This window comes from Sorex fumeus, unplaced genomic scaffold (genome assembly GCF_029834395.1).
Source record: "Sorex fumeus unplaced genomic scaffold, SorFum_2.1 ptg000006l, whole genome shotgun sequence".
In the NCBI taxonomy this organism is placed as follows: Eukaryota; Metazoa; Chordata; class Mammalia; order Eulipotyphla; family Soricidae; genus Sorex; species Sorex fumeus.
The window spans coordinates 11,677,866-11,704,271 of NW_026606063.1; the positions used below are offsets into that span (position 1 = coordinate 11,677,866).

At 48.4% G+C, this 26,406-nt stretch overlaps 1 protein-coding gene across 3 annotated transcripts in view; it reads left to right on the forward strand.

Moving 5' to 3' along the window:
* ASXL2 (ASXL transcriptional regulator 2) overlaps positions 1-24,886 on the forward strand; it is a 103,031-nt gene extending 78,145 nt beyond the window's left edge. For all 3 annotated transcript variants that reach the window (XM_056124580.1, XM_056124588.1, XM_056124596.1), the window contains 7 exons: positions 52-184; positions 1,528-1,671; positions 7,206-7,369; positions 14,781-14,877; positions 16,513-16,618; positions 17,819-18,551; positions 22,162-24,886. In XM_056124580.1, the coding sequence (XP_055980555.1) occupies positions 52-184; positions 1,528-1,671; positions 7,206-7,369; positions 14,781-14,877; positions 16,513-16,618; positions 17,819-18,551; positions 22,162-24,573 (3,789 nt within the window). In that variant the 3' untranslated portion in view covers positions 24,574-24,886. The remainder of the gene's footprint in view (positions 1-51; positions 185-1,527; positions 1,672-7,205; positions 7,370-14,780; positions 14,878-16,512; positions 16,619-17,818; positions 18,552-22,161) is intronic.
* The last annotated feature ends 1,520 nt before the right edge of the window (positions 24,887-26,406 follow it).

The window sequence follows — 26,406 nt, forward strand, 5'->3', positions numbered from 1 at the left end:
TTATTGAGCACTGATTTGTTCTGTTTCTTACAGTGAGTTTTCTTTTCATAGGCTTTAAAACAGCAGCAGCAGAAGAAGCAGCAGCAGCAGCAGCAATGCAGGCCGAGTATGTCACTCTCCTCCAACCAGCATCTTGCCCTCAAACCTGTCAGAGCAGCCAGCGACACTGCACCTGCCAAACCTGGTAGGCAGTTTGGGGGGCTTCTTGACGGGACCCTGATTTTCTGTTATTCTTGTGTAGTTTTTCTAAGTTTGCATATGCTATTTATTTTTAAATTACTCTACCCTTTTACTGCCAAAATACCAATGTAAATCCTTGTAGAATAAATGGAATCGATGATGCAATTTCTCTAGTACAGCAGGCAAGGTGCTTACCTGGTGGGCAGCTGATCTCTGTTTGCTCCCTTCCGAGTATATATTTCCCCGAGCAATGCTGCTAGTGATCCCTGAGCAGAGGCAGGAGTTAGACCTGAGCATGGCCAGATGTGGCCTAGAAAAGAAAAGAAAATGCACAATGGCAGGCTGAAAGATCACCTAGTGAGCACAGACTTCGCATGCAGGAAGTAGCTTCTGTCTCTGCCACCACATGGTCCCCTGAGCAGAGAGCCTGGAGTCGCACTGCTGGTTTGGGCCAAAACCCACAATGTAGTTGCTCTGTGGGACTTGACTGTAAGAATGAGAGTAATGTCTGACTTCAAAATTGTCTAGCCAAATTATCAGGAACCTTAGAAAGCAGATGTTTCCAAGATACTCAAAATGGACCATCCTCACTAGTTTCCTTGTAAAAATGGGTTTTTCCTAAAAAATACCTGCTATCTGCCCACTAGTTACTCCCACGGGCCTTTGGAGTTTTGGTTGTTGTTACTGATTTTATGGTTTTATTTCATTGTAATTGAGGAACTAGGGTCAGAGTGGTGTTAATGGTCATGCTTTCAGTGTGCACGGTCGCTCCTCCACCACCAGAGTGCCGCACACCCTCCACCACTGTCCCCACGGCCCCGAGTCCTCCACCCCTTTGCCCCAACTCGCTCCCCCACCAGTTGGAAACTAGTTTCGTTTTTAATCTCAACTGGTCTAGATATTACTGGTGTTGTATTTATGGGCCTGTCAGACTTAAACTGTGCCCTCGATTTTTACCCCGTCCCTTTCCTTTGTTGTGTTGTTGCAGTGACTGGGGAATCACACACCTGGCCACGGCGTGCCAGGGTCAGTCAGCAGAGCTCCTCCAGCTGAGCTCAGCGCTTGTGGGCAGCGCCCGGGCTCCAGCCCTGGCCCCGTGCTTGCATGGCAGCCACGGAGCCATCCCCAGCTCCCATTTTTCTGGCATTTTTGCCACTTTGTACTTTTGTTAGGAGGAAGTTTACTACCGGGAATAACTTAATGTGCTGACAGGATAGAAGTGGTTTTGTTGTGCTTTTTTGGCACTTAATTCTTAGACACTCCTTTTAATTTGCATTGAAGGATATGATCATTTGACTCGTTGGTTTCTGTCTAATTTCAGTGTCTTTGGTCTCTCTTCCCCCCTAGCAGTCTGGGAAGGAAAGCAGTGTGATGGACAGTCGAGCAACCCTCAGAACGCCAACTCCAGCTTTTCTTCTTCCGTTAAAGTGGAGAATCCTTTGCTGGGCCTGGGGAAGAAGTCGTTCCAGAGGTCCGACAGGCTCCACACAAGTCAGTTCCTTTCTAAAGTCTTCACGTCTTTCACCTCAGGCTGTTTAAGGCGTTTGAAATACATGGACTGTAATTGTTCCAAACTAAATGTTTTTCCACCCCAACCCTCACCACCTTTATGTATTTTCCCCCCTTTTTATTTAAACATCGTGTTCGTGATGATTTGTTTCAGGCATTCGGTATTCCCACACCAGTCCCACCACCGCTGGCACCTTCCCTCCACCACTGTCTCCATTTTCCCACCCACTGCTCAGCCTACCTCCATAGATGGCCCACAGTAGCGCTGTAGCACTGTCCTCCCATTGGTCATTGCTTTTTCTCGAGTTGGCACCAGTACCGTCTCCATTGTGAGACTTGTTACTGTTTTTGGCATATCGAATACGTCACGGGGAGCTTGCCAGGCTTTGCCATGAGAGCGGAATACTCTTGGTAGCTCCGCGGGCTCTCCAAGAGGGACGGAGGAATCGAACCCAGGTTGGCTGAGTGCAAGGCAAACAACCTATCTGCTCTGCTGTTGCTCCGGCCCACAACAGTTTATTTTATGTTGCTTATTACCACTAAATGGCTAATGCAGTGATCAAAAAATATTTTCATAGAGGAGAATCTGTGAAGATTGTTATATTTCGAATTGCGGATGTTAGTCCATGTCTGAGGGTTTACTAAGCTGTTGTTGCAAGCTAAGCCTTCTCTGTTAATGTTTCATTCATTGAGTTTGTTTGGTTCATAATAGTGCGCTGCCAGGAGTGATTCCTGAGTGCAAATTCAGATATGACCCCTGACCTGAAAATTGCCAGTTGGCTTGGTGGGGGTGGAGAGAGAGAGGGAGAGAGGCTTCTATATTATTTGCTTGGCCGACAATACTACAGCAGCTTTGGGCATGAGTGTGGCTGTTAGGGCTTTGGTAAGGCCGGAGCTGGCGTGCTCCCCTTCCCAAGATTGCCCTGGAGGTCTCAGCTGAGAACAGTTACCTGATAAATTTTTGCAGCTAGTTGATAACTGTCAAAATTTCTGAGTCTCGGGAACAGGGCAGGTAGATGAGTTTACATGGTGGCAGGGGTCGATGTGAACATGGCTCCCAGGGCTTCTGAAAGTACAGGGAGGTGGGGGCAGGTAGCCCATTCAGCCTGATAATTGTTTCAAACTTTTTTTTTTAATCAAACTTATTTTTTAAATATCCATCAGCCATTTGACTTAGCCAAGGACATGATTTGAGTTCCATAGAAAACACGTGAAGGTGGCTTGTTTTAGGTGGGGATGGATTATAATTGCTTGTAAGAAATAAAGCATGGATAGAACTTCATTTGCTACCCTCGTTCACTTGCATCTTTTATCTACATACTATTTATTCTGTCCCTCTATACCAATCTGTGTTTCAGACTAAGATGTCATCAGTCATTTTGTGGTTTCTTCTGGACAGTGGGCTGTTTCGGCCAGCGTTTCTCACCTTTCACTTCTAACTGTACAGAAAAGTAGGACTTGTCAGTAAGCACTACAGACTGAACCTCTTTTCCCTGCTCAAGAATTAGACATTTCATAGATAGTGGAGATGCCTCACTCTAGCGGGAGCCAGGAAGTTTATTTGAGGGTCAAAGTAAACACAAAGACCCCCAGTATCCCTGGCACCCCATCTGGTCCCCCAGGCCAACCAGGAGTGATCCCTGAGCACAGAGCCAGGAGCAGCCAGGAATAAGTCCACACACTGCCAGGTGTGGATCAAAAGCAAAACACAACAAAACACTGTAGGACTGTCACTGTCCTCCTGTTGTTCATATTTTTGCTTGAGCGGGCACCAGTAACATCTCCATTGTGAGACTTGTTACTGTTTTTGGCATATCGAATACGCCACGGGGAGCTTGCCAGGCTCTGCCATGCAGGCGGGATACTCTCGGTAGCTTGCCTGACTCTCCGAGAGGGACAGAGGAATCGAACCTGGGTTGGCCACGTACAAGGCAAACACCCTACACACTGTGTTTATCACTCTCCAGCCCAACAAAACAACAGCAGCAAAAAGATTTTAGACTGAGATGGGTTAATTTGAGAATACAGGAAAAACAGATAAAATACTTCACCTTTTATCAAAAACAAATGAGAAAGATTTATACTTCATTGGAAACCCAAAAGGAGAAAGTTAAGATAATAGGTGAGATAGAGGGACAGAAGTTTACAAGTTTTACAACTTGTAAAGAAATGGCAGTCATTTTCCAGGATGGATAGAAACCACAAACTTAAAGACTAGAAGTATAACATGTTCCAACCAGAATAAAGTAATCCATACTTAGCTCAGCAAAACTGCTCGTCAAAGACAAAAAGCGTAAGAACACTTGGAGAATAGCTGTGAGGAAGGGAAAGACTTCAAGGGAGGACCAGTAATAGTGAGCTTCTTACAACAAAGGAGTCAAACAGAGTGGTGATATCAGCAAGTGATGAGAGAAACTAACCACCAGCACTACATGGTCTGTGTGCAGGGCTGTTCCTCAGGAATAAGCATGGAACAATGGCATTTATAGAGAAAACAACAAAGGCATTTACTACTAGGAGACCTGCTCTTAACCAGGTTTACCCACACCCCCTTCTTTATGGGCTGTACACGACAGTGCTCAGGGCTTACTCCTGGTTCATAATCATCCTAAGTGAGGTAATAAAGAGTCTGGAAACTGGAGGCTGGAGTGATAGCACAGTGGGTAGGGCATTTGCCTTACACGCGGCCGACCCAGGTTCGATTTCCAGCATCCCATATGGTCCCCTGAGCACCGCCAGGAGCAATTCTTGAGTACAGAGCCAGGAGTCACTCCTGTGCATCGCCAGGTGTGACCCAAAAAAGGGAGGGGGGGGGAAAGGAAGTTGGAAACTGGGGTTTATGGGTAGGTGTTGAAAACTGGTGCACTCAAGTGACCAGAATGATAGTACAGTGGGTAGGGCGTTTGCCTTGCATGCAGCCAACCCAGGTTTGATTCCCGATACCCCAGATGGTAACCCAAGCCCACGAGGAATAATCTCTAAGAACAGAGCGAGGAGTAACCCATGAGCATTGCCAGGTGTGGCCCGCAAAACTGGTGAGCTCCGTAAAGTAGGACCAAGGGTCAAGGAGACAGGTTGAAGACCAGCAGACATATCTCGCTTCACGGAAAGCTCAGGTTTGGTCTCCTGAACCCCACTAGGAGGAATCCCCTGGAGCAAAGTAGGGAAGATAAATGAAGCCATGAGGGTAAATCCCCCCTCCCCCCAGTGAACAAGAGGATTCCTGATTTCCACACAGGTGTTCGACCCAGTGCAAGGGTCGACTGGGTGCAAGGGAAACACCCTACCCACTGTACTATCACTTTCGTCCCCAAAATCTTTTTTTTTAATTGAATTTACAATGAGCATACAATGTTCCAACGCCAGTCTCTTATCAGTGTCCTCTTCCCTCCACCAGTGTCTTTTAGTAGTTCCCTCACACCCCACCGCCTGCTTCTGTGGAAAGCAACTTTTTTTTCCTTTTAGGTACTGTACCGCCCTGTTACTGGTAGGGTTTCATGCGTAACACTTTTCCAACTGCCAGCATCCCCTGCTAAAGACCTGTTCTCATGTTCTTCGTCTCTATTGCCTTTGGATATTTGTTCATCTCTGTGTTTCTTTATATCATTCTGTCCTTCTCCTGGACTGAGTTTACTTAACCTGATACTCTAATACTCTCGAGATTCACACACATAGCAGCAAGTTGCTTCTTTATTTTGCCACAAAATATTCCATTATGTGGATGTACCGTATTTCCTTCACTTAGCCGTCTCTTCTTGGATACTTCGGATGTTTCCGGGTTTTGGCTGTTTGTGGGTAGTGCTGCAAGAAGCAAATAGGTATAGATGTCTTTTCTGCATTGTATTTTTGGGCCCTTGAAGTATATTCTAAGAAGTGGGATTGCTGGATCATATGGAATTCCTAGTTTTTTGAGGATTTTTCTCACTGTTTTCCCAAAGGGCTAGGTCAGTTGACAATTCCCATTGGCCTAAAATCTTTTCCTTTTTCTTTTCCTTTTCTTTTTTTTTTAAATCTTTTGGGTCACCCCCAAAAGGGTCACTACTCGCTTTGCTCTCAGGAATTACTCCTGGCGGTGCTCAGGGGATCATGTGGGGTGCTGGGAATCAAATCCAGGTCAGCCATATGCAAGGCAGCCTACCAGCTATGCTGTAGCTTCAGCGTCCTCCTAAAATCTTTTATTGTTGGTGTCTGCCTTCTGCTTTGTCAGGATAATTTGAAATGTTGTAGTGAACTTAACTTGTAGAAATCCCCTGGACCTAACTTGGGGAAATCTTTTCCTCTTAAAAGAGTTTACTGGGGCTGGAGCGATAGCACAATGGGTAGGGCGTTTGCCTTGCACATGGCTGACCCAGGTTCGATTCCCAGCATCCCGTATAGTCCCCTGAGCACCACTGGTTGTGACCTAAAAAGCCAAAAAAAAAAAAGTTTTGTTTTGCTTTAATCAAGAGTAGGGGGCTACCCACACAGGTTTTGTGTAGCTTTGTGCAAATATTTCTTTTTTGTGTGTACATTTTGCTGTAGGTCCTAAAATATTCTTCAAGGCTTGCAAATCATATTTACATTTTAGTCTGGTTTCTAATTTTTTGCCATTTATGTTTTAAACCTTTGGGTACTTGCCAATCTTTCAAAATAATGCTATCTTCTGATCATGCTTTTCCCTCCCCCATCCCCCATATGTGGCCATACTTGGCTGTACCCAGGGCTCTGTGTCTTGGCTCTGTGTTCAGGGATCACTCCTGGTGATTCTCCTGGAGTGTGTGCAGTACCAGGGGTCGCACCAGTATCAGCATGAAGGCCTTACCGTGTACTATGCATTCTGCCCCATTCTCTGCCTCTTGCCATGCCGGCTCTGTACCCAGCGCCCCACGTGTACAGGGAGCTTTGCTCTGCGCTGAGGGCTCCCCACCCCACTCCACCCCCCCAGGTAATCTTCCACTGAACAGATTTCTGAAATGGTTAGTCATAGTACTGTGAGCAAATAAAAATTGTTTCAATTTTTTATGGAAGCATGGTTTATAACTTGGAGTTTTTTAATTTTTAGTCACTATCATTTATCATAAACTTCCTCGTTGCCGCAAACATAAAACATTTTTATCACATAAGGTTCTCATTTGTAGGCTTTATGTTTTGTTGTTTTCAAAGCAGGTGAAATAAATATTTGGGGGCCAGACCCAACAGGGCTTCGAGCTTTTGCCTCTGGCTCTGTGCTATGGTATTACTCCTGATAGGGCTTATGGGCTCTTATGTGATACAAGGGATCAATCCAGGTTGGCAGCATGCAAGGCAAACGCCCTACCCACCGTGCCTGCTCTCCAGCCTCAAGTTACAGATTTCTGTTCTTTATGAACAAAACTTGCCTTGCTAGTCTTTGTCGGTGTTTTGCAGAGCCATCAGTGTTGCTGCATCCCAGTGTGACAGTTACAGTCCATCTGTGGTGGTTATGTGACCCCGTGCATTCACCCTCACACACAGAACGTGGCTGACGTCCAGGTGATTCTTTTCCCCTCTCTCTCTAGGGCAGATGAAGAGAACAAAGTGTGCGGATATCGATGTGGAGACCCCTGACTCCATTCTGGTGAATACAAATCTTCGCGCGCTGATCAACAAACACACGTTCTCGGGCCTCCCTGGAGACTGTCAGCAGCGGCTGCTTCTGCTCCTCCCAGAGGTAGACCGGCAGGTGAGCGTCCACGGGCATCTGGACTCCTGCCCCATACGCTCCGTGAAATGTTTATTTTTTAATTTTTTTACCCTTTCTTTGTATTCCTTTTCTTTTTCTGCTGTATTTTAAAAATAGCTTTGTAGGTGCTCTTGCAAAGAAGTGGTCTTAAGAGGTAAGGCTATATATTATGTGGGACTGGAGAGAAAGTATGTAGGGGGTTAAGGTGCCTCCCTTGCTTGTGGGAGACCCACGTTTGGTCACTTAGTTCAAGCTGTTAGTGCACCGCCAGGAGTGATCTCCAAACACAAAACCAGTAGTAAGCCCTGAGCACTGGCAAGTGGGAAGTATAAAAATGAATTTATTATGGAAGTGTTCTTAATAGGTTGGCCGTTGAAGACTTGGAACCCCATGTGGATCACACTTTTTCGTTTGGTTTGTTTTGACCGCACCAGGCAATGTTCAAGGCAGTATACATGGGATCCAACCTGGGTCAGCCCTGTGCTCTGGCCATTTCTTTTTTTTTTTTTCCCCTTTTTTAAAAAATTATAACTACCCCCACCCCCTATCCAAGCCCTCCCCCTGCCTCTGTAGCAGACAATTTCCCCCATACTCTCTCACTACTTCTGGGCATTATATGCTCGAATTTTCCCACCACCATTCATGCCAGAGGCAGATGCTAGGTAATTTGTTTTTTATTGCTCATTATGAATATCACGAGAGGTCGCTTCTGGAATTCTAAAATTGTAAATGATTGGGGTCCAGAGACATCTCTGTAGGGAGCTAATCCATTTTGAGATTCATTTGGGAGTCTCTGGATCTGATGCCCTGAGATGGTGCCCGGAGGCAGATCGCGGGTGTGACAGCTGGGATCCCAAGCCGGTGGGGAGCCGGGAAGGGGTGGCCTATCCACGAGGCCTGGAGTCTTAGTCCTGGGACCCACAGAACTGGGTTTTGCTTCTGGATGCTCATGGCCGCTGGGGTTTCATGTGGAGCCGGTGGAGGGGGCACAACTGCTCCGTCTGAGGTGCCCCTGTGGAATGGCTCAGTGTGGGGTCCGGAGAGATCTCTGGTGAGCTGCTGTCTTCCAGGATTCACTGCTGTAGCTCTCTTCTTTTTTTTTTAAATTGAGATTGTTTCGGCCCCAAGACCTCTAATTACTTGCTTTATCAGATAAAATTGTGTGGGTGGTCATGCGAGCCTGGCAAACTCCCTGTGGTGTATTCGATGTGCCAGAAACAGTAACGACAACCGGTCTCATTTCCCTGACCCTGAAACAGCCTCCAATCATTGGGAAAAGATGAGTAAGAAGAGGCTGCTAAAATCTCAGGGCTGGGGCTGGAGCGATAGCACAGCAGGTAGGGCGTTTGCCTTTCATGTGGCCGACCCAGGTTTGATCCCCAGCATCCCGTATGGTCCCCCAAGCACAGCCAGGAGTAATTCCTGAGTGCATGAGTTAGGAGTAACCCCTGTGCATCGCCGAGTGTGACCCAAAAACAAAAACAAAATCTCAGGGCTGGGAGGAATAGAGATATTACTGGTGCCCGCTGGAGTAATTTGACCATCAGCGGGATGACAGTGACAGTGATACAGTGATTTTTTTTAATTGAATCAGTGAGAGAGAGCATCACAAAGCTGTTCATGATTCAGTTTCAGTCATGTATCAAATGTATCAACGTTATACATTATGTTGATATATTGATACAATGTATCAGTGCCCATCCCATCACCAGTATAATTTCCTAGCACCAATGTCCCCAGTTTCCCTCCCACCTAACCCCCCAAATCCCGCCTCTCTAAGCCTGCCTCTATAGCAGGCATCTCTCCCCGCCCCCACCTCTCCCACTGTCTTTCTCTCCCCTCTTCCTGTTATCATTTACAGTAGAGATGCTGAAAGGTTATCATGTAGATTCTTTTACCTACTTTTAATATTCAGTTCTTGTCTAGAGTGATCATTTCCAATTATTGTTGTCATACTGGACCCTCCTCTATCTTGGTTTTTTTTTTTTTTCTTTTTGGATCACACCTGGCAATGCACAGGGGTCACTGATCGGATGCTGGGATCGAACACAGGTCGGCCATGTGCAAGGCAAACGCCATACCTGCTATTGCTCCAGCCCCTTTCTGTTTTGAGGCTACAGCCAGTGGTGCTCAGGGCTTAGTCCTGGCTCTATTTAGTTATTTAATCTGCCTGTAAATGGATGAACATGGAGAGCGTCATGATGACTAAAATGGGTCAGACGGAGAGGGACAGATACAGAATGACTGCATTCATTAAAAAATTTTAAAAAAGTATGAGACTAATATCCAAGGCAAGGGAAAACAGAGACCAAGAGGACTGGTCAATAGTTGGAAATTACAAGTATGTGGGGGGCGGGGGGCGGGGGGCGTGAAGGGTAGTTAAGATAGATGAGGGTCAGGGCCGGAGCGACAGCACAGCGGGTAGATTGTTTGCCTTGCACACAGCTGATCCAGGTTCAATTCCCAGCGTCCCATATACTAAGCACCGCCAGGGGTAATTCCTGAGTGTCAAGCCAGGAATAACCCCTGTGCATTGCCAGGTGTAACACAAAAAAAGCAAAAAACAAAAAAAAAATGGATAGCCACACACAATTTTAGAATCAAAGAGCAACTTCAAATTTACCTCTTTGTCTCCCTGCAGATCCATTTTGTTAGGTTTTGGGTTTGAAGCAGGCAGGGACTGCTCCTGGTTCTTTGTTCATTATCGCTCCCAGCCGTGCTTGGGGGGCCCTGTGGGGCTGGGTATGAACCCAGGCTTCCCTCTTGTGGAGCCTGCACTCTGGCCCTGGGGCTCTCTCTGGCCCCTGGGGCTCAAACATTCAGGCGTAGTGATTCACAGAGTTGTTGATAAGAGTTTAAGACATTCAGTGTTCCAGCTCCAAAGCTGCCAACAGTGTCAACTTGACCCATCTTTGCCACTTAAGGAAAAGAACAGTAATCTGAGAATTATTGGCCTTTATAGGGAATATAGAATCAAAATTCACTGTTGGGGTGTTTATGTAGGTAAATGCTAGGATTAAGGACTAAAAATCCTATTTCAGCATCTGGAATAGAGAACTCTATTTAATGAAATAAAAGGATAAGTAGGGGAATGGATTAAGCCTCTCTCTCCAGATAGGCCTGTCATGTATACAGTACAAGTAAAAGATTGTCCAAAAAGCATACCTGTGGTTAAAAGCCCAGCTTTTTTTTTTTTTTTTAATAGTTGGCACTCTTTGGAATGGGTTGACTTGTGATGAAAATCCTATCACTGGATCACGTAAGCAAAAGTTGAATAACTTGCCCTTTGGGAAAATGTGTCAGCCTGCTGTCAGTGTTTTAGACTCAGCAGTAGACAAGCTGCAGCCCAGAGGGCAGAGTTTTGCTTGTTCCCGGTTTGTATGAGCCCTGGTGTCGTGCAGCCACTCCCATGCCTGTACAGAGTGTGGCTCCCTTCCTGCCGCAGTGGCAGGTGAATGGCTGCAGAAGTGCACTTGGCACCTGAAGCCACCAAGCCATCTTCCGGGCCTTCATATTTCAGTTTTTTATCCATTTAGAATTGGGGGGGGGTGTTCTTTTGGGGAGAGGGTTGGGCCTCACCAGCCATACTGTGAGGTTGCTCCTGGCTCTGCACTCAGGGATCACCCCTGGGGGGCTTGGGGCCTTATAGATGCTGAGGATTGAACTTGGGTTGGCCACGTGCAAGGCACTCCAGTCCCTGAGATTTTTCAACCTTATGTTCTCCTAAATAGTCTGTTGTACCGGCCCCACCATCTGTACAGCCATATTTGTTCTTACTGTTTATAAAACCACTTTTCCTCCTGTATTCTGTTTACATGCATTATGTATGTTCTGCACTTTATATCCTTTTCATTCTGTGTGTGCTAGTAATAGTGTTGTTTACTTTTTTAAAATTTTGGTGAAGCAAGATAGTTTTTATTGATATTTATTTAGAAAGATGTGAGGAAAAGGGAGGCACAGTATAGTGGGTAGGGCACTTGGTTTGCATGGGGCCATCCTGGGTTCACATAACAGCATCCCATATAGTACCCCGAGCATCACCCAGAGGGATTTCTGAATGTAGAACCAGGATTAACCCTTGAGCGTTGCTCAGTATGGCCCCAAAACAAAGATGTGACAGAGGGAAAGGGAGATGTGTTCAAGAGAGAACACAGGCTTCTCGAGAGTGGAAATAGGCAGACAAACATAGCGACAGGTAGACAAGATACATGTTCAAAGGAGATCAGGGGCTTGGAGAGGAAGCCATAGTAATGGTGTTTTGCTTGCAGTGGCTTTTTTTGGGGTGTTTAATAATTAGATAGGCAATTCCCTCCTTTCAGTTTTTTCATATAAACTTTAAGTCAATTTTATCTGAAAATTCTGCACAGGAGTCGAATAGGATAATTTAATTGAGAGGAATTAAATTTTCACTTTTTCTTCCATCCAGTCTTTTTTTCAGGGGGGTATACCTGGTGATACTCAGAGCTCACACTTTCTCAGTGCTCTAAGATCACTTCTGGTGGGGCTAGGAGGCTCATCATAGGAGGAGGTGCTGGGGATTGAACCTGGGTTGGCCACATGCATGGCAAGCATCGTACCATTTCTCTCCCTCCTCCACCCTGTGTTTTTCAGATCTTGGTTTTTATGTCATTTGATAACATATACAGATTTAATTCAATCTGGAGAGGTTGGAGAGATAGTCTAGGGGTTAAGGCTCTTATGCTTAATATGCAGCCTATCCTGGTTCACTTCCCGGAGCTGTATCAGCTTCCCCTGAGCACTACCAGGAACGATCCCTGAACACAGAGCCCTTAACATGTAACAGTTTGCTCTGAATAATATGCAGAGTATTTTCACATGATAATAAAAATAGCCAGGGGCTGGAGCGATAGCACAGCGGGTAGAGTGTTTGCCTTGCACGCAGCCAACCCGGGTTCGATTTGCAGCATCCCATATGGTCCCCCAAGCACCGCCAGGAGCAATTCCTGAGTGCATGAGCCAGGAGTAACCCCTGTGCATCGCTGGGTGTGACCCAAAAAGCAAGACAAAATAATAATAAAAAAATTTTTTTTAGAAATAAAATTAGCCATAGAAAAAGAAGCAGTTAATAGGGATTGCATTTTGTAAGGCAGCAGATGTAAATATTCAGTATTTGTACAGGGGCTGGAGCAATAACACAGCAGGTAGGGCGTTTGCCTTGCACATGGCCAGCCCAGGTTCGATTCCCAGCATCCCATATGGTCCCCCAAGCACCGCCAGGAGTGATTCCTGAGTGTATGAACCAGGAGTAACTCCTGTGCATTGCCAAGTGTGCCCAAAAATGCAAAAAAAAAAAAAAAAAAGATGCATAAGAGTCTAGCAGTGCAGGTAGAGGGATTCTTGTTTGATTTTGGTTTGTAGGCCATGCCCATTGGTGCTTAGAGGCTACTCCCAGCTTGGTGCTCAGGATTTGCTCCCTGTGGTGTTTAGAGAAACATGTGGTACCAGGAATGGAGCCTGGGCCTCCCACATGTGAAGCAGACATTGGCACTAAAATCCTCTGTCACCTTGTCACTGGTTGCCTGTTTGGATTTGGGTGTTTTGGCTTTTGGTTTGTTTGGGGGTTGCTGTGCAGGGAGGGATGTTTCAGGCTCCAGGGCTCCTTTGTAATGCTGGGGATTTGGAGCAGGTTGTGGCCCCTGTGGCTGCATCCATAAAGTACATTATCTTCTGTGCTGTCTCTCAGGCCCCCCTAGTCACTGTTCTTTTTTTTTTTTTGAGTTTTAAAACTTTCATTCTTTTTTGATACTATTTTCCCGTATACTTTATAAACCCCGTAGTTTACAAAGTTCATAATGATTCATTTTACAAGCATTCAATATCCCACCACTGATCTCACCACCATTACACCCTCCCCCCACCATTGTCTCCACTTTTCCCAATCACCCCATTAGCCTGCCTTCATAGTAGGTCCTCAGTAATTTATTTTATGTTATCAATAATTTGCTAACAGAATGATCAAAAAATGTTTCCTTAGAAGATAGTTCATGAAGATTGTTGTATTTCACCTTGGAGCCATTAAGTACTTGTATAAAAGATTATCAAGATGTTATAGGGTAAGCCTTCTGTATTTATATTTTGTGAATCAAGATTGGTTGCCTTCTATGTTACATCCCATCCAATCTGATGTACTACTCTTGATTTATCAGTATTGTGGAGTTTGAGATGTTACGTGGCTGCAAATGCGGCCACGCACTCTAGCAAGTGCAGAAAAAAAAATTTTTTTAAGTGCAAAAAATTTTAAACATGGTGAAACAGCTGGAGTTAAAATTTTTAACAGGCCTGCAGCTTTGAGGCATGTGTGTGACTGCCGGGCTTCCAGAAGTACAGGGTGTTGAGGGGAGGTAGCCCATTCCTGACTCCCTGAAAGCCTGGAGGTTTCAGTCACAAAACCTGCATACCGAGTTATTCAGCGTATTAATTTCTACCTGGGGCCCGTTCCAAGCAGTGGAGTCCAGCCAGGAACATGGTGGCAATTGTGGAATGTGGAGGTTTTCAGCTGCAGGGGCTCTATTTGTAATGCTGGGGCTCACCCGCCCCCCATCCCCATCCCAAGGTGTCCTGGGAGACTCGCCCAGTCTCAGTTCTAAGAAACAAATAATAAACCGCTTAGAGGACACCTTTTACATACGTACTTACATTTTTTTTCAGATAATATTTCGACTTTAAATCAGTGAGAGGGGAGCTGGAGCGATAGCACAGCGGGTAGGGCATTTGCCTTGCATGCGGCCGACCTGGGTTCGATTCCCAGCATCCCAGGTGGTCCTGCGAGCACCGCCAGAAGTAACCCCTGTGCATTGCCGGGTGTGATCCAAAAAAAGAGAAAAAAATTTAAAAAGAAAAGGAAAATAAATCAGTTAGAGAAATAATTAGAAGAAAGAAGGGTGGTGATATACACTTGAAATTTGTAGGGAAAAAGTGATTATTAAGATAACACCATCCTGGACTGTAGTCATGATTCTGTAAAATGAAATGTACACACATTCTTGCCTCCACAGGAAGTGAAAAGCCGGAGACAGTATAGGGATAAGGCACTTGCGAGGCATGTGGCCAGCCCCAGTTCACTCTGCACCATATGCTTTCCTGAGCACTGCCCTGGGCACCACTGGGTTTGGCCCAGTGCCCTCCCCAAAGTAAATGAAAAGTATAAAGGAATTGAAGTTAATTCCAGGTGATTCCTTTAGCTTTTATTTTGTTTATTTTATTGGGGGCGGGCACTTGGAGGTACTCAGGTTTACTTCTGGCTCTCTGCTCTGGGATCACTCCTGCAGTGTTTGGGGGACCCTATGTAAAGCTGGGGCTCAAACCCGGGTTGGCCACATGCAAGGCAGATATCCCCCTGCCTATGTGGTCCTGTCATTCGGCCTCATTTTTGGTTTATTCTTTGACCCAGGTTGGGCCAGATGGTCTGATGAAGTTAAATGGTTCTGCCCTCAACAATGAGTTCTTCACGTCAGCAGCCCAGGGCTGGAAGGAAAGGCTCTCAGAAGGTAAGCGTTCTGCCAGTGTTTCTCCCACTCTTGGTTGTCCTGGGAGCCCAGGAGGACATCCTCGAACCTGGGGCTCTTCTGGGCATTGGGGCCATTTTAGAAGTGGAGGACAGCGATCCTCTGAGCCAACCCCTTTAAGCTAGAGCCTCACAGTGTATTTATACTTACTGATCATTTGCATTGCGAAGATTGCCATCTGTGGGGTTTTTTTTTGTTGTTTTTTGGAAAGCCCACTAGTTTCCAGGGACTGGACCTGAGAGGTAGTCCAACTGCTAGGGTGTTTGTTTGTCTTGCATGCAGCTGACCCAGGAGCACTTCTCTCCTCCACCTCTTGTGGTCTCCTGAGTCCCACCAGGAGTGATCCCTGAGTCCAGAGCCAGGAGTAAGCCCTGAGCACTGGTGGGTATGGCCCCAAAATACCACAAAAATAAATTGCAGGAGTTTGGGGTTGAAGTCTGACAGCCAGGTTCCCTTTCCCTGGCTGCTAGATCTGTGTTAGCAGCGTTTTCTTTCCTTCTTACACAGGACGGGCTTAAATCTCCGCCGGGAGAGGCGCGGGCTGGAGCACATGCCTTGCGTGTAGGCACAGTCCCCGGGAACGCATGTTCCACTGACTTTTCAAATAAGAGGAGTGCATCCCTCTCAAAAAACATCCTCTAGTCTTGTCTTCCTTTCACCGCCCCTCCTTTTTTTTTCTTAGTTGTCATGCTGAAATCAAACCCAGTAGCTCACACATGAGACTGCGTATTGCCCCTGTGTTTCTCTCCAGAATTCCGCTTTCTGTTGCTTATTCTGTGACAACGTGGTAGTTTGGGGTCCTGGGAACATTGAAATAATTTTTACTGTATAAATTAGCAGCAATAGCATTCCCAGGCCCCCAGAATAACTGAGCAAAGCTTACCCATTGGAATGTTCTGCGTTCACATAGCAGGAGCTTGCAAATAGCACATTCAGCATGGCTGTTCGTGGTGTGTTGAAGTGTCTTGTTGCTCAGGTACTGTACTGGTACAGATTCCTGAACAATTAGAAAAAATGTTGGCTCTAAAATAGTTCCCTGCCATTTCATCAGAATCTCAAATGTCTTTCTGCAGGACACATTAAAGTTACAAAACACAGTTTGCCTTTGAGAAATGACTTTTAAAATAATGAAATGCCCAATGGTGTTTTTGCCCAGGAGCACAGGACTGTTTTCTGGTGGGAAAGATATGCAGATTCCGGGTCAGCGCTAAAAGGCACCTGTGGGGAGAATAATGACCAGGACAGCTGGACGGTGCTGGACTGCATGGTTCGGTCCATGTGGACAGCCCTGAGAAGCATTCCCTGGGTGTCTGGGGATTTCTGTTACCCTCATGTGGTACTCTTCTGACCCCTGTGTGAGTTGTGATTTGAAAATACTTAAAAGTTGCAAATGGTGGCCCAAGTGATACTACAGCAGGTTAGACCTTGCACATGGCCACCCTGGTTCATTCCCGGGTACTGCATTTGGTCCCCCAAGAATCACCAGGAGTGATCCCTGAGTCCAGAGCCAGGAGTACGCCCTGAACACAGCTTGGGGTGTGCCAGAAACAAAAACCAAACAAAAAATTGCAAACGTTTTCCTATTGAATGTCTTTTTCGGGGGGGTGTACATTGCAGGTGAGTTCACACCTGAGATGCAGGTGAGAATTCGACAAGAGATTGAGAAGGAGAAAAAAGTGGAGCCATGGAAAGAACAATTCTTTGAAAGCTACTATGGCCAGAGGTAATATCAAAACAGTTTTTATAAAGCAAATGTTAAATCCTACATAGATGTCATGTGAAGGTTTATCTCGTTGCCTTGCCAGAAAGTTTAGTCCACTGTTTCCCTCTGTATTTTCACTGGTTCTTCATCCAGATTTTGTCATTTTAAGAATCTCATGGGTTTGGGTAGTACAGGGATGAGTCCATGACTTGCATGCGATCAACCTGTTTTGGATCACTGGTACACGTGGACCTCCGGGCATAGTCCTAGGCGCCCCTGAGCCCGACTGAGTATGGCCCTGGAGGCCTTCAGTTACCACAAGGGGTGACCTGGGTAATTCCTATAACTGCATCATTGGGCATTAAACCTCTGGCCAAGAATCGTTGGAGAGGTCCCCAGGCCTCCTGAGCAGTCTTGGGAGCCCCACTGCTCCCAGTCTAAGGGACACATCACTGGATGACTACTGATAAGTCACCTTGTTTGCCACTGTGGGCAGGATGGTTTCTTTCTAAACAATTACTACTTGTTTACTGTAAGTTTACATTACAGAGTTTTAGGGGTCAGTTTCACCACTGAATTTCTAGTGCTCTGCATTCAGCATCACCCAGATTTTTTTAAAAATCTTGAGTTAGAGTCCATTTTTTTTAAAAATCCATATTGGCTGTTTTGTAAGTTCTGTAAATTTTTTTTTTAATAGCAGCTAATTACTTCACAATTTGATGCCTTAACTAGAATCAGTAGAAGTTCCTGGACCTCCTACGCTGTGGACGACTATACCCATGTGGATAAACAGACTGTCCTTCAGGGAGGCCCAGTGGGAAAGGAATTCACCAGGGACTGTGGTCTAAATTGAAAACTCGAACAAATCCAAGTGAAATCTTAATGGGAATGTTTTAATAGGCACAATTGGAGCTGGGTCTTTGAGACAGATCTTGACCCCCAGTGTCTTAACTTGTTTGTCTGCATTCCTTCGTTTGCCACTTGTAACCACAGCCTGAGAACTAAAAACTTACTTCCTTGTCTCCTTGTTAGTATCTGAGCCAGGATTTGAATCCAGGCACTCCTATTCCAGACTTTTCATCAGTAATCAGAGCTTAGATAAAAATGAGTCTAGATACAGCCTACCCGGGCTCGCCTGGACACTGCAGTCTACCAATAACTCACAGTGCCATCTTTGACACAGGTCATTTCTAAACCCCCAATATCTCTTCCACTTTCTAGTTCGGGCCTGAGCCTTGAGGAGTCCGAGAAATTGACAGCTTCTCCCAGTGATCCCAAAGTCAAGCAGAGTCCAGCTGAGCCTCTGAAACCGCTGCTTCCTCCAGAGGCCCCGCCGGGCAGTGTAGTCCCGGTAACCCCCCAGTTCCAGGCTAAAGAAGAATTTGTGCAGATGCCATCACCGTTCACAAAAGAAGAGCCCGAAAGCCCAGTGAAGGGGCAGCCAAGCGTGTCCCCGTGCCCAGAACCCCTGCCTCTCCCCGCTAGCAATACAAAGGAGCTGACCGTTCTTCCCGTCAAGTGCCCAAAGGATGAGCAACTCTTGGAGCAGAAGCCAGTTGCCTCTGCTGAACAGGAGACTGAAAAGGAGAATCTTCTCACCAGAACCTCTGGTGGTGACAAAAATGAGAGCCAAGAAGCTTTAGTGACACCTCCAGAGGAACCCAAGAGTCCGGGAACAGAAAAAGCAGCCCTCAAGACCAGTGGAGAAACAGTTCCCCTGGAAGCCGCCATGAAAGAGCCTGCCCCAGTTCCCGCTGAGCACAGCCCCGAAAGCCTCAAGCGGAAGTCCTCTCTCTCCCAAGAAGAGGTTCCTGTGGGGTGGGAGAAGAGACCCCGCGTCGCCGAGAATCCTGTCGTCGAGAATCGCCAGCAGCCGCCGCCATTTCCAATCTTGCCGCAGCCCTTTCTTCCCAGAGGGGACAAGGTCCAGGTGCGAAAAGTACCACCTCTCAAGGTAAGCCAGGGGAAGACTGGACAAGAGTCCTGGTCTGTTGCAGTTCCAGGAAGTTTCACGGCACTTGGGATACTCTACTGCAGGAGCTGCTCCCTCTGTTTTGGAGCACTTGTAAATGAAAGCCAGTCATGAGCAGGCGTTTACAACTGCATCCCTGTAGATGTTTATGGGGGGTTGAATAAATAAGGTACCTGGCTTTCTAGTGAAAACCCCTACCACAGCCCCTGCTAAACATTGCAGTTTGTCCTGACAGAGTAAGTCTGTGAAGAAGTGTGAGGCGGCCATTCGGTGACCCTGGCACCTTCTCCAGAGCCTGTTCCGTGATGCTTTGGTCCTTTCCTTGCAGCCGTTATTAATAGGATGTTCTGTGTTTCTAGAACCACTTTGGTTCCCATCCTTTTTAAAGAAGTGTCTCTGGCTGCCATCGCTCACCTCTGTTATTGGAGGGACACTAGGAAGATGACCAAGGCCTGCCGAGTGCTGCTGTTTAGATGTCATTAACTTCGTTGCTACCTTGCAAATCTTCAAATTCCTAGAGCAGGGTCTCTATCCTAGCTTCAAAGAAATTATCTTGGCAGCATTGAACCCTTCAGAGCCCAAGCACAATTCTAGTATTTGGGCTTGCACCTAATGCCATTCTTTTTTGTTGTTTTGAATTTTTGCAGTTCTTTCATTTCTTTAATTCATAGTAAATATTGAAACTTTTTGTAAATACTACACTACACTTGATCTTAGCCAAAAGGCCGAGAAGCGATACGGGCTGGAGCGATAGCACAGCGGGTAGGGCGTTCGCCTTACACGCGGCCAACATGGCCGACCCGAGTTCGATTCCTCCGCCCCTCTCGGAGAGCCCGGCAAGCTACCGAGAGTATTGGATATGCCAGATACAGTAACAACAAAGTCTCCAATGGAGACGTTACTGGGCCCGCTCGAGCAAATCGACGATCAACGGGAGGGCCTTTACCTTTACCTTTTACCTTTTGTAAATAAGAGCTAGGAAGGTATAATACACAGGGTAGAGCACTTGCCTTGCACATAGCTTCCCTAGATTGCTATCCCTGGCACCCCATATTGTCCCCAGAGCCCACCAGGAGTGATCCCTGAAGAGAGCCAGGAATAAATCCTAGCTAGCATGGTCCCGTGGCTCAAAACACCTCCCATTCCCCAATTTATGATAATGTATTATAAAGAGTATTTCGTGGGTTTCTTTTTTGTTGTTGTTTTTATTTGTTTGGGTTTATTTGTTTGTTGCCTGTTTGTTCTCAGGGATCACTCCTGGTGAAACTTGGGAAACCACGTGGGTGGGTGCCAAGGATCAAACCCCGGTGGGTGGTATGCAAAACAGCCCACTATTTATCCTGCACATGGTTAAGAGTATTGAATCAATGTAATGCACTATGTGACTTTTTATTTTACCACTAAAAATTTGCTGTCCTTTTTATTTTTTTTTCTTTCTGGTTTTGGGGGCCACACTCAGATGCTTGGGTGCTGTTCCTGGGTGGGCTCCCAGATGCCCTGGGGATCAGTGGTCCCTGGGATCAACCGGAACCTGGTTATGCAGTGCCTGCACTCCAGTTCTTGAGCTGTCTCCTGGCACTCCCCTCAAAGTGTGGTTGCAGAACCCATGTGGAATCTTCCTCATCTCCCCTTTGGGGTTTTTTATTGTTTGTTTGTTTTTTGCTTTTTGGGTCACACCTGGCGATGCACAGGGGTTACTCCTGGTACTGTACTCAGGAATCACCCCTGGCAGTGCTCGGGGGACCATACGGGATGCTGGGAATCGAACCCGGGTCAGCCGCGTGCAAGGCAAACGCCCTTGATGCTATTGATCCATCCCCTCCCCTTTGTTTTAACACTGCTTTTCTACCGCATGCTCTTGCCAGGGTCTCATTTTATGGAAGCCCTTCTCTTCTCTAAAAATACTAGGAATCTTACTGTATTACTTACTATATTACTCCATTTTTTTCTTCCTTCCTTACCACCATCAGCTGCTAAAAACAGATTTTCTGCTATAGGTTTCTTTAACACTCTCTTACTTCAGACTTCATTTCAAGTCCCACTATCTTTGACAAAGGTTAAGGTAATTTACAGTGAAATAAAACTTTTTTTAAATAAAGTTTAAATGGAAGAAGAAAATGAACTTCTGTATATGTTGCATATGGACATGCATGTAAAATATACATGTATGTGCAATCATAGTTATATGCATTCTTATAATACATGCATTGCTGTGATTTAATGTGTGTATAGAGAGAAAGACAGAAATATAGACAACTCAAACTCACATTTGGTTTTCATTCAGTATACATTAAAAAAAAGTACTCCTTTGCTATACCAGGGTATTTTTTAGTGCCTGCACAGCTTTGAGTAGGTTCATACTTAAAAAGATAATATGCCATCTCACTCTACGTAGATGGAAGATACGGCTATTTTCATAAATACCTAAGGCGTTAATTTCAACTATTAAGATCTTTTCATCATTTTTAAATGATTATTTCTTTTTGGGCCACAGCTGGCTGTGCTCAGGGGTTGCCCCTGGCTCTGCACTCAGGTTTCACTCCTGACGGCTCTCGGAGCCATACGGAGTGCCGGGGATCAGCCCAAGGTCTGCCGCTCAGAAGGCAAATGTGACTCTCCCCTTCTCCCTCTCCCCGTTGCTCCAGCCCTGTGTGTCAGTTAATTGCGGCATATTTTCAGCCATTGTGATTGATACCAAGTCTTGTGCTAAACATGTTGTTGCTCTTAAGATGATTCTCGGGGGCTGGAGCGATCGCTCAGTGGGCAGGGTACTATGGTTGACTGGTTTGACGCGGATTCGAGCCCCTCACCACATAGAGTCAGCGGAGCCCACCAGGAGTGATCCCTGAGAACAGAGCCAGGAGTCAGCCCCAAGCGGGGCTTACAACTCCAGAGATAGTGCCAGCGTTAAGGCACTTGCCATGCACGCAGTCTCAGTTCAGATCCCCTGCACGGCCTGTGTCCCCAGGGCACCAGTGAGTGTGGCCCAAACCCCAAAAGGGAAGAAAGCCCTCTGGCCTGGGGGAGGATACCAGAGTCCCAGCACTCCCCTGGTCTGACTCCTGACACCATGCGCCCCCCTCCCTGTCTTCCCTCCTTTCCTTTCCATACACAGCAAACACTCTGCCGTTGCTGGCCATATCTTTATTCTGTTGACTTTGATCTCTAGTTTCATCCTTTGTTCTTTTAGAATTGCCTTGGACGTATTACCAAGGGGCAGCCCTTGCTTCTCTTTCTGTGGACAGCTCCCAGGGTTCAGTGTCACTTGGACCCGGGGTAGATTGCAGAGGCAGGTCAGGTGTGACACCGTGGGCCCTGACCACTCTCTTGCGCATCCTATTCAAACAAACTTGCCCGCTCCATGAATCGGGCTGAGTTTTTCTCTGTGATGATCATAGATGAACTCAGCCTCAGGCCCCATCTTTTGTCACCAGTGTGTGGCGTTTGGCCCTCTTATAAATGTCGGTGTTCCGGGTGGGATTCCCTGGCACCCAAGCCTGCCAGGCATGAGCCCTGGCCACAGAATGTCAGTGTTGGTGAAGGCCAGTTCTTAGGAGTGAAAGCTCAGCCCTGTTCTCCCTGCTTCTTTCAGATCCCGTTCTCCAAGATCTCCCCCCTGCCGTTTCCTGCATCGCAGGTCTCTCCCAGGGCTCGTTTTCCAATCGCCATCACTAGTCCTAACAGAACCGGAGCCAGAACCCTTGCCGACATCAAAGCAAAAGCCCAGCTGGTCAAAGCACAGAGGGCTGCAGCCGCCGCCGCCGCCGCTGCTGCCGCCGCCGCCTCTGTTGGAGGGACCATCCCTGGACCTGGCCCCGGGGGCGGAGCAGGCCCCGGGGATGGCGGGCAGAGACTGGCCGCTGGAGGAGGGAGCCTGGACACCGCCAGGGTCGGGGCAGCTGGACCGGGTGCCGCCCTGGAACTGGCAGGAGCTGGAAGCCGGGGAGGTACGAGAGAGCTTCTACCCGGTGGCCCCCAGTCCCAACCCCCATCCCAGACCCAGTCCCCAGTCCTGGCACCGCCTCCTCGTGGCCTTGGAGCACAACTACAGCAAACCCCCTCAGTGCCTCCTGCCCCTGCCAGCGGGGGAGCCGCCGCCAGTGGCCCCTCTCCGGCCCACACGCACACCCCCCCTTCAGCAGGGCCCGGGAACAATGACAAACTGAGTCCAGCCCAGGCCGCAGCCCTCGAGGCCCCGCTCAGCCACCCCGCAGGCCCTGGGAACTGCTGGCAGGAGAAAGCGCCTTCCCCGAGCACTCCCGCCCTGCCCCCTCAGTGCGCTGCGGAGGCAGCTAGTCAGAATGTCCCCACCCCTTGGGCCTCAGCAGACACAAGTGCCAGTGCTTCGGTGGTGCCGGCCCCCTCCCCTGTGGCGTCTTCACTAACTGCAGCCACTTTAGAAAAGCTTCCGGGGCCACAGGGCAATGCCACACCGGCGCCTACTGCTGCCGCGCCAGCCTCAAGCACTTTGCCAGCAGCTTCCAGCCTTAAAACTCCAGGAGCCACTTCCCACCCCAATGGACCCGCGTCCAGGCCAAGCTCCAGTATCCCTGCCAACAACCCTTTGGTCACGCAGCTGCTCCAGGGCAAAGATGTTCCCCTGGAGCAGATCCTGCCGAAACCACTCACCAAAGTCGAAATGAAAACTGTTCCACTGACCCCAAAAGAGGAGAGGGGGCTGGGCGCGCCCACAGGCCCCCGCGGCACGGAGAGCAGCGCCAGGGAGGAGGGGCAGGAGAGGCCGGTCCAGCAGCCGGGTCACACCGTGCAGAGTCAGCAGCTTCCCCAGATGCCCAGGCCCCTGCAGGTCTTCTCAGGTAAGGATCTTAGGGACCCCGGCATTGACTCGCCCCAGTACCAAGAAGGACTGAACAAAACCACCCACGACCAGATGCTCCAGACACTCATCCAGAGGGTTCGGAGGCAGAATGTTCTCCCCTTGGCCCAGCCCTCCCAGTTCAACTTCCCCCACTCAGGTTTCCAGCCCGAAGACATCTCCACCAGCCAGAGGTTCATGCTGGGCTTCGCTGGCAGAAGGACCTCCAGGCCTGCAATGGCAGGTCACTACTTACTCAACATCTCCACCTACGGCCGGGGCCCCGAGAGCTTCCGGAGGACCCAGTCCATCACCTCCGAAGAGCGTTTCTGTCTCAGCAGCCCCAGCGAGCATCTGAAAATGGGCTCGACGGACGGTAAACAGACAGCGGGAGACAGCGGCAGCAACCGAGACGAGGACACCGATGACGGCAGCGCTGGTGAGGACCCGGGCACAGAGGAACTCCCAACCGCCCAGAGCGCTGGCCATTGCGAGGCCAGCTCAGGACCCCTCAGCCGAATCCCCCTTGCCGCCCATGATGGCCTAGCTAGGAAGACTGTGAAGGCGGAGACCCCAGGGCCCGAGCAAGCCCCTTTAAGCAAGGAGAGTTACCTGTTTCCCAGAGACCCCGCGGTGGATGGGAAAACGCTGGCCCGAGATTTTATCCAGGCGGCCCAGAAGCAGATCGCCCAGGCCGCGAGGGCCAGGCCAGCGCTGGGCAGCCCTGACCTCTTCGGCGCTGCCCAGCCGCTCCCCGCTGACAGCCCCACCCAGCAGCCCCTCCTGCTCCCGCCCCTGCGGACCCCGCAGCTCTATGGAAGCCCCACCCAGCTCGGGCCCGGCTACCGGGGCCTGATTAATGTGTCCACCTCATCGGACCTGGATCAGAGCTCAGCCGTGGCGGCAGGGCTGCCCGACAGTAGCCAGGTGGCCAGCAACGTGGGTGATGTCATGTCCTTCTCTGTGACTGTCACCACCATCCCGGCGGGCCCAGCTCTGAACCCCAGCAGCCACGGCCAGCCCCTCCCCGTGCAGGCCTTCGCCGAGGAGAACAGCATCGAGGACTCCCCCGCGAAGTGCTACTGCCGCCTCAAAGCCATGATCATGTGTAAGGGCTGCGGGGCCTTCTGCCACGACGACTGCATCGGGCCCTCCAAGCTCTGCGTCTCCTGCCTGGTGGTTCGGTAACACGCCGGGGAGAGGCAGTGAGGCAGGGGCAGGGGATGGGTTTGGGGAAACGACAGAAATAAACCTGGAGGTCACTCTTCTCATAAGAGACAGGTGTCACTTCATTGGGATCAGTGCGTGGGCTCTCTCGGAGGGGCAGAGCGCCTCGTAGAGTTAAATCTGAGTCAGCAAGACGGGGTAGATTTGTGACAAGTTTGCACTTACAAAATCATGTAAATAGGTCACATCTTGTTCTAACCTTCTTTCTCCGAGTGTTTAGGTTAATAATGTGCTACGTTGAGTTCAGATTTCTGTTCCCCTTCGTGCAACTCTTGAGAAGCCGTGCGTGGTGAGCGAGCAGACAAGCTCCCCATCTCCGTCAGTTCTTCAGAGGTCGGGCAAAGGATGGTCTTGGGTCTGGAGGTCTGACCGTGTCCGCTGTGGGGTCTTGACACTCTGACAGCTGCTCTCCTCGAGGGAGGACTCAGGCTTGGTGGGGTTGGGGTTCAGCCGTACCCCTCCCTTCCCCTAGGCAGACTCGGCTGCCATCCTGGTAAGGTGTTCATGCCACAGGTAGTATCTCAGTCTCCCGGGAACTCCCCTCCCGGGTTTAGTTCTGGGCTCGCCTTTCTGTGCCCAGCAGTCTACTCGGGACGTGATATCCCTGCTGTTCCCTCACCCATGCCCATGCCCGCAGATAGGGCACGAGGTCTGGGAAGATCTGGGGCTACCCGTTCCGCTGCCAGTGTGGCAGCAGTGCCAGCCATCTCTCCGGGTACTTCCACCAGGCTGGCAAACAGCTGGAAGATTTCCACGGAAGGCGTTGGTGATGGGGGTGATTTGAAGTCACTTCATTGCGGGGAGTAGCAGTGGAAGCAGCTGCGTGCAGACAACTCTGGAAAACCACTTTAACACTAGAGACAGGGAGCCTCTCTTTTCCCCTCTTTTCTTCTGTGGCCACAGAGCTCCCTGCTGCCCGTTTGCCCACTCTTTTAACCCTCTGGCTGTCAGGCATCTGAAAAGAATGAAGCCGTCTTATTTGTGTCTTGGAACACGCTCCTGTGCTCACACATAACCACGCAGAAAAAGTCCCGTTTCCTGGTGTAGGAATTAGGCTCTGGGTTGGATCTGTGCACTAGGAACTTGGGGTTACGAGGGAGCTGCATTCAGTGTTGGACAGAATATCTAGAAAGGAAGAGAAATTAGCTTCAAAGTGTTAATATTTTTTGTCTGCCTATATTTGTCATAAAGAACATTCATTCTACAGTTTTACCAGGATTTGATCATTGAGGAAATCGGAGTTGTCAGTGTACATCATTTGCATATTAGTTTTCGGTCTTTCGATGTTTGGGCAGCCTGGTACAGTCAGAGCTGTGCTTGATAATCAGGATGTCAGCTTCCAGGATAGAGAACAGTTTGAACTTGCGATTGAAGTCACATTCCAGATGAGGAGAAAGTAGTTGGTTAATAATCTTTGCTTTGTCTCATTTCTGCACCTCATCCCTCCCCTCGCCGCAGACCCCTGTAATCTTTGAAATCCCAGGCTTTGTTTCTGGTTTTTGTGACCCAAGGCAAATATAGGATTAATACTTGTGTTTTCCTTTCAACCAAGGCAATTTGATGCCTTCCAACTTCCCCTTTTCTCCCCCCAGCACACACATAGCTAAGAGGTATGCAGGGATCCAAGGATAAAGGAGTAAGGTTTCCAGAAGCAAGTAGGCATCAAACCACGCTTCTAGTTCAAGATTCCCGTGCCCTGTGCAACAACAAGGGGTTTACAAGACCCAGTGCAGGGGACCCCTCCTGGTGCCCAGGCTGGTCTTCGTGCCATGACTTGAGCATTTGGAACCGCTG